The sequence below is a fragment of the Cygnus olor genome, chromosome 7, assembly GCF_009769625.2.
Source record: "Cygnus olor isolate bCygOlo1 chromosome 7, bCygOlo1.pri.v2, whole genome shotgun sequence".
NCBI classification, from domain to species: domain Eukaryota; kingdom Metazoa; phylum Chordata; class Aves; order Anseriformes; family Anatidae; genus Cygnus; species Cygnus olor.
The window spans coordinates 17,186,728-17,194,944 of record NC_049175.1 but is presented as its reverse complement, the minus strand read 5'-3'; the positions used below and the strand labels follow the sequence as shown (position 1 = coordinate 17,194,944).

Sequence of the window (8,217 nt, the reverse complement as noted above, 5' to 3'; positions counted from 1 at the left end):
TTCAAGTTTTCGTTCAGTTACTTATTATCCTGACTAACACAAAGTCCAACTTGTGTTGTCTCCATGTGTTACGTATATTTGCTGAACTGCCATCCTAGTCTCATCCCTTGTTTTATGCTACCAAAGACCTACCACAGGAATTGAGATTAAATGATAGGCCTACAATAGTATCTAAATGGAATCATTGCAACAGTTTTTATTAAAACTGACATAACTGCTTCCATGCAGGCTTACCCAATTTTAGAAGACTAATTTACTGTGCTCAACCAGCACAGCTATGTGACTCACGGCAGGACTATATGATAGGAAACAAAAATGAACAAGTATTTCTAAACCATACACTAGCACAGCTAGGATTTAGTAATAATTGCTTCCTTCCTAAAGATGCATAAACCAGTATTAATACTAAGGGTAGCATTAGTGAAATGTGGTCACTGTTTAGTGATTTAGAGCATGATGTGTTATTTAGAGACTTGCTCTGCAGAGGTGTGGCTGCTTTTTTAGCCCACTTCCAGGAGGTGAAACCAATGCCAAGTTTTGCACTTGCCACTGTAGGAGAGCCCAATTCTCCCTTTTTTTTGGCTCCCGAAGTACTGAGAATGTAGTTGATGAAAGCAAACACAGTATCTTCTTGGCATGACCTTGCCTTTCTTATGCCAGCAGTCAAGAACAGTTTTCATGCTTGCTACTCACCTGAACTGTGAAGGTACCCCCCAGCTGCTCAAAGCAGTCGACCATTTATGCCCTTAATGTCTATAAGCACAGTCAGGGACACACTTTTTCTGGTGTTTCAGAAAGCAGCCTTCTTTTCCAGAGGTGGAGAAGATAACGTGAGTAAATGTAATGGTAACGTAAGGGTGCTTGGACAGTGGAGGGGATGACTGAGGCTAACATCTTTAAAGTGTTTTGGATGAAGTAATGTCCTCTTGATTGGCCATTGGAGGGAAAAAATACTTTAAAAATAGCTGATAAAGACAAATTCTTGAAGCATAGGCATGTCCTGGCGACTTGGAAGCAGTGCTCCTTGTCATATGCTGCACCCAAATATATTCAACTATTGTTCCTCCTGTTGGGAGTGTGTGGGAGATGTCTGCGTTGTTTGAGACCAAATGCAGGGGCTGGAAAGCTGGCGTCTCTGCTTGCCTGTTGCTACTGTGTGTCTACATGCAGATTTTTTTTTTTTTTTTTTAGCTGATGAGGAGTTCATATTCTTATCTGGAGGCCAGGCAGAGAGAGAAACTGCTGGTGGTTTTTCCAGGTGATAACATAAGAAAATGCATGTGGTGAATTTATCTCGTGCATTAGATTCTCCCTAATGGCATTTCACTAGCAGTTGAATGAATTAGCAAATACCACCACTCAGGTATTTTTACTTACCTGCCTAGCAAACATTGCTTGAGCTGCCAAGCCCTCACCTTGAGGAGAATCTCTGTGCTTATCAGAATGTCATTAGCAAATGAAATTTAAAAGTGCAAGCTGGAGCAACTGGCCATGCTGCTCCAGCTTGCACATTGGCTGGGGGGGGAACAACAATAAGAGGTTTGTCTTCATTACGCTGTTGGACTTGATTATGCTCTTAGGACTTTTGCAGCCCTTTTCTACCTGCAGGTTTCCAGCTCAATGTGCTGTGCCCAGGAGGGCCCTGCAAGCCAGCAGGGAGCAGCAGGGCGTGAGGAGAAAGGGCGATGTGGCAGCGGCAGGGAGAGGCCACAACCAAAAACCCAAGTAGTCTGTTAAAATGACAGACTGGCTGGGCTGCACACCCACAGGAACCAGTCCCTCTCTGGGAGGATGCTAGCTCAGTTTCAAACTGCCCGACACTTCAAATTGGAATCTTTTACATATTTCTTGCTTTATTTTTATACTTTTTGTAGGCGGCTCAGTGTTGCAGGCTTGACCCCACTTTGCCTATTTTTTTATTGTTGACAAACTCCAGATGCCAACTGCTAAACTCAAGAGGAATTTGGAAAGTCAGACTACAGTGAATGCTGCAGTTGCCAAATATTTTGGGCTGCATCATAAAAAATGAACGCATTCCTTTTTCCAACGAGCTACAGCAGAGATGAGCAAAGTCCTCCCTGAGCAATGAGTGTGGATTGCCTTGGCCAGCCTGTTCCCATAGTAATAAATTGGATCAACACTGGTATCTGCATTAGAAACCTCCACTTCCAGAGTTGGCCCACAAACCTTTTGTAGTTCCCGGCTCATGCGTCAGGCCCCACACAATCAGTGTTTTCCCAGCAGCACTGCCAGCCTTCGCCACAGGAGCTCGGCCGGGCGATAAAGCATGCGGCCTGGGACAAAGCGGTGCTTGTTGTCTGTTTACAGCGAGGGGTTGGGGCTGGGGAAATACCGGGCATGGTTCAGGCTCTTCCGTCCTCACCCGATGGTGCAAGAGCCAGCTCGCGAGGTTAGCTGGAGCCAGCTGCTTTTTGCTGATGGGTGTTATACAGTGTGGAAAGATTTAGGAACTTTGCACAGCCTGAAGGGCACAGGCAGAGTGCTGGTGTCAGTGTGCAGTACAACAGAGGGAGCCCGTGGCCAGCATTTTCACCCCATGAGGCAAGCATGCAGCCACGCATGGTGTGTGGCCAGTAGCCTGCTGAGAAAGTGGGCAACGAGGAGTTTGCCCTGCTGGGGAAGCCAGTTACTTGCCAGGGCTGGGCCTGAGCATGAAGATGCCATAACCTTCAGTTTAATGTGCCTGTGGGACCTGAACTGAATACCTGGGATGTTCCTATACCTGTGAGCAGTACTGTGTAGTGAACATGTGGACTGTGTCCTGCTCAAGCCTGGCAGACGGCACTCAGGAAGGTGATGCTGTGACTGACCAGGCTCCTGCCCTGCCTGCCTGCACTGGCCAGCACAGCAGCAGAGAGACATCATTTCCCTGGGAAAAAAGTGCAGTGAAGGGGAGGGTATTAACTCTGTAACAGCACTGAGGGGAGATGCCACCCAGGCAGACCATAAATAAATAAATAAATAAATCACACCCTCACCCTGAAAATAAAGCTACCTGTGTTAGTATCAGGAGCTGTGTGTGTATGCATGTGCATGCACCAGCAGCACAGACGAGCTAGCCTATCCCCAGGGATGAGCCAGCTGTGGATGCCGGCCGAGCTATTCCATCATTGCTCGCTCACCACTGCCCATAGAAGGAGCCTGAGGAGAGGAGCTAAATTTAGTTGGGTTTGTGAATTATTCCCATCCCCAGCCCGCCAAAAAAGCTGCACAGTTGATCTGGACAGTTGGAAGCAGAGTCTTAGTGGCAGGTCAGCCTTACCTATGAAGAGGCTTGTGATGTTGTGGTGGTTTGTTTACTAATTTTTGGAAAGGCAGCATCCTGAATGTCTGGGGGTCTGGCAGCAGCTGGGCGACACGTGAGGCCATTGTGCCCCAATTCAGCAATTCCCTCTCGCTGCTCCCCAGAGCAGGCACAGCCACGTGCTGGGCACCTCCATCAGGCACCCAGGAAGCCCAGTCCAGGAGAAAGTGGAGACAGCCGCCTGGTGGAGTCACCCCGTTTATTGAATGCAAACAGAAGGCAAATAACTGGGACATGGTGGGGCTGTGATCTGACTTTGGCCTCCGATTTTCCTGTGCAATTGGCAGCACAAAGGAGGAGGAAAAAAAAATAATCTGTGTATTAAAAAAAAAAATGTGAAAGAGAAGATGAAAAGAATGTTGAACGATTAGTGACACCTCGCGTGAACAGACGGGAGGATTAATGTGGCAAGGAAATTCAAAGCCATGCCTAGCATTCCTTATGGCAAACAAGATTCGGCAAGAGGGCAAGGGCGACACTTTCCAAGGAAGAGCAGCAGAGGAGAAACCATCCACGCCGGCCCCGCAGCAGCGCAGTTACTTTGGGAAGACAGTGACCACCTCGTAGCCCTCCGGGGGGACCACCCGCTCCCGCGCATGCTTCTCGCAGTAGATTTGGTCTTCCACGAAGAAGTGTCCTTTCTGCTTGAGGTTGGTGCCACAGTCGCTGCACACATAGCACTCGGGGTGACGCTGCTTGTCCCGGATCTTCACAAACACGCCTCTGGGGAAGGAACCAGCACCCTCAGCACCAGGCGCACGCCAATGCCGTCCCCACCCTAGCCACCTTGCACAGGCCCGACCCCCTCCAGGGCCTACAGGAGACCATCTTCCCTAAGCGCACGCCCTACCTCTGCTCGGGCAGGTGCTGACAGAGCACTTTTATACCCAGCAGGGGAGCCCTGCTCTTGAAATCATATCCTAGCAAGGGCCTCCCTAAATTTCACAGGCCAATCCTACCACCTGTAGCGGCATGAATCACTGTGGTGATTCAGAAGGCAGCCCACCGGCCTTCAGAGGCCTGGGATGAAATGAGGGGAGCAGCTTGGCCATTGTGTGTGGAACAGAATCCATGTGGGTCGACAACAACTTGTTTCCAGAACAAACCTGGAAACAATTGCCAGCACCAACAGAGGGGGGACGCTCTGCTAGCGACGGTGATGCCTGGAGCAGGGGCACAGGATGACCAGATCCTGGCCCCGGCCTCAGACACTGCCACTTGGGAGCAGCGGTCCCACTCAGCATGGGCCAGTCTGACTGGAAACCTTCACAGCTTGACCCAACACTTGATGAGGGAAACTACATAGCAACTTGTTAACTACCACCAGCAACAGCACAAGTTGCCAGGAGTATGATTTCGTTCCAGCAGCCACCTATATTTTCCGTAATTCATTAGTTTTTACAGCTATTCATAGGCCTGTCCTGTGCTTTCTCTCCAGATCTCCCTAGCTGACAGAGTAATTGTAGTGTTTGTGTCAGATTCACATTTACAGCCTATAGATTGCCTCTGTAATGACTCTGCCAGTCCTTGGCGATGGAGGCATGCCAGGACCATGCAGTTACAGGGTCCTGGGTCTCAGGAAGCAGTGTGACAGTCCGATCACACTGGAGAAATCTGAGTTATTCCATGGCGGTGCAGGGGGCTCCCAGCACTTGGCCACTGGAGCCCGCTGATAAGCTAGAGGGGTTGCAGGGAACTGAAGGAGAAAATGAGTGAAGAAGAACTTGTGGTTGAGAAACTAGAGGGTGAATAAAAGACATGGGCTGGTTCCCTTGTGCTGTCACCCAGTACAGCAGCTCTGTATCGTCCTTGCTGTGCTACAAGTCAGACGTACCCTTACAAGGACAACAAAAATTAATTTTGCCTCGGCACAGCAGAGATGTGCCGTCCTGCAGCAGAGCAGGGAGCAGAAGGCAGCTCTCCCAGTCCACACCGCCTCTGACTGCCAGGGCACAGCACTGCTGCATTGCTGGGAACACCGACATGAAAAACATTAAATACTGTTCCTGAAGGGAAAGGTCAGTTTGTTTCTGGGTGCTATAAACAGGTTTCAGGTAGGAAGCAAAACACTGCAGCCACAACTGCACTGGGGGTTGTCTCACAGGGACTTGCTTCGATACAGATCTGTAGAGGGAAACCCAACTCTGCCTTGCTGCAGGGGTTTGCAGGGTGAGCGCTACCAAAGCTGGTGAGAACCAACGTGCCTGGGCCGGCTCCTGGGGGTGCACTGGAGGTGAGAGGTGAGGTGTGCGCAGACACACGGGGTGCCTGGGACAGGGACAGGCTTACTTACACAATGCCAGATCCACACTTGTCGCACATGGGCAGCTTCTGGGCATTCCCAATCGATGAGGCCACCTTTGTGGTGGGGGCCTTGACGCTCCTAAATCCAGATGGTTTGGTGGGGTCTCCTGGGGGTGGAAGGAGAGTGCTTCAGAGCATGTGAGATGCGTGGCTGTAGGCTCTCCTCCTAAGCAGATGCTCTGCTAAGGAGGGGTGAGGTCCTTCAACACCAGCTCTGAGGCAGGGAATTCATGCATGGGAAGGAGGCAAGGGATTTAGGGTGTGTGAGAAGGAAGGAGAGAAGGGACACAGCTGAGCCTGGCCCCGGAAAACCGAGGGCCTGAGGTTGTGGGCAGTAAGATGAGCTTCTGCCCCATCTCATTTTCAAAGCCCTTTGGACATCAGCTAATGTATCTTGCATGCACAGAGACACAAAGCAAAGCAAAGCCTCAGCTCCAGCCTCAGCAGCACCAGAGCCTGCCTGCCATGTCCTGAGCACCCACTCAGGGTCAAGCTGATGGCCAGATTTGGGTTCAGAAAGTGGAGGTGGGTGTTCTGGCAGACAAGGAGGCCTGTCAAAGCCTTTTTCCACTCTGCTGTCTGCTGTAGGATGGAACTGACTCCCCCACAACTCCTGGAGGATTTGTTTAACAAACCCCTTGTTGTTGCAGGGACACAGGGTGTGTGGCATGCTCCAGGGATGACACCTCCCTAGTGCAACCTCTCTGAGGCAGGGATGTTCTGCTGGACCTTCACAAGAGACATCTGCTGACCTGGATGCCTACAGGCAGTGGATCCTAGATGCAGGATAGGAGGCAAGCCTTCAAACATCTGCAGTGTAAAAGCAGCCTCTTACAAAATGACATGATCGGTACAACTAGCCTTATCTATACGACTTTTGCAAGAGGTTCAATACCAGGCAGGAAGGGAAGGAGGGCTGCAGAGGCTCCCACGACGTTTCACCAGGAACAGAGGAGGCTGATGGGCAGGCATGTGCCACCTCAGAGAGGAAGGCTGACAAAACCCTTCAGACTAGCACCAAGCCAACATCAAACTGCACCCGTTGTTAGTGGTGGAAAGGGAAGAAGAACCCCACAGAAGCTCACCCTGGTGATCAGCAAGGTCTGGGACATGTTGCAGCCCAGGGCAGGGCCTCCGACAGATGAACTGAGGGGAAAATTTGGGGCACTACCCACCCCACATTCCTGTCACCAAGCCCAAGTACCCCTGCATTGCCTCGTGCAGCCCCACACAGCACACTCCAGGCTGAGCTTACAGCCAGTTCTGATGTGCCTCAGCATTTAGCCCAGGGACTTGAAGGAGCTCAGTGCTGAGATGCTGCTCCAGAAGTGCAATGCCCTAATGGGGACAGGAGTCCATGGACCCTTCAACCACGCCAGCAAGCACCAAGCCCCCTTCACTGTCACTGCAGGTGACCCTTGCTGGGAAGGGAGCAGCAGCAGCCACATTTTCAGGGTCTACCCTATCACCCCTGCTTGTTCCCTCTGCTTCGAACAGCACTTTGTTCACATCAGTAACACTGACAGCACATTTTTAAATTTCTCTAGGGGAATCAGCTTAATAAAATACCCACAGGAAACATAACCTGTTCCACCCTGCCAAACACCTTAAGCCTCAGCGTGCAGGCTCAAGTCTAAACAGCGAGCAGCCGCCATGCCTCCACGCACCAGCGCCCACACACAGACCCCAGGTCCTCCCAGCTGGTGTGGCTCAGCGCAGCCCACACCCCGGGGACCAGCCCCAGCCGGGGAGATGACAGCTCCCTGCTGCTGCACGCAAGCCATTGCCTGAAGACAGGCTTGGAGAAGGATCCCACAAGCGGTGTGGCTGGGGCACTGTCTCCTCTGGGGCTGTGTAACCCATGGGTGATTACAGCTCACTGTGGAGAAATGCCCAAGCCTATCCCGGCCTCTGATCAGGCAGGCAAACCTCGTGCCAGAGAATCCCAGTAATGCTGCAAATCTTCAAAGACTGATAAAATAGAGAGGCTTTTGCTTCTTATCTTCTTCAGCACTACTAAGCACAGGGGAGGACCTCGGAGGCGTGAGAAGTCCTGGCTCCTCCAGTCCCTTCCTTGCAGGAGCTGAACCCTGAGGGGCGAGCTGCAAACACTCACAATTTAAAAGATGCTTTCAGGTAGGTATTTTAACATCAGATCAAAGACTCCAAAATCCTGGTTTCTTTCTTCCTATAATTTCCTTACTTCCTTCATTTTGCTGTTCCCTTTCGGATCACTCAGACCTAAGAGCACTTGGCTGAGCTGTTTCCCCTTCTGGTGAGTATCTCGGCACCAAGCTTTTGTTGGATGAAATTGAATGTTCCTCTGCCAAGCTAATAACACAACAGACAAAGTCTCAACTGGTCTAAGGGGGGAAAAAAGTCATTCTTCGAATTCTTTTCCTAATTATTTGTTTATTTTATTCTATTTAAGGGGAGAAGGGAGTATGATTTGGCTCCCACCTAAGTTAATCAGAGTTTTTATCTATAAGTCTGTAGCCTTGAACTATACTAGTCCAGATGTCAGATCAAGAGTGCCAAGTAGTGTGAGGTTTCAGAGGTTCAAAGCTGTGAACTGATTGCTGTAACTC

General features: G+C 50.4%; 1 protein-coding gene across 3 annotated transcripts in view; it reads right to left on the bottom strand.

Annotated features, from left to right (window-relative positions):
* Positions 1 to 3,510: 3,510 nt before the first annotated feature.
* The window catches only part of PDLIM1 (PDZ and LIM domain 1), a 40,101-nt gene continuing 35,394 nt past the window's right edge, over positions 3,511 to 8,217 (bottom strand). For 2 of the 3 annotated variants that reach the window (XM_040564003.1, XM_040564002.1), the window contains 2 exons: positions 5,619 to 5,736; positions 3,511 to 4,048 (listed from right to left, as the gene is read on the bottom strand). In XM_040564003.1, coding sequence (XP_040419937.1) covers positions 3,862 to 4,048; positions 5,619 to 5,736 — 305 coding nt within the window. In that variant the 3' untranslated portion in view covers positions 3,511 to 3,861. The remainder of the gene's footprint in view (positions 4,049 to 5,618; positions 5,737 to 8,217) is intronic. The other variant, XM_040564004.1, reaches the window with a different exon arrangement.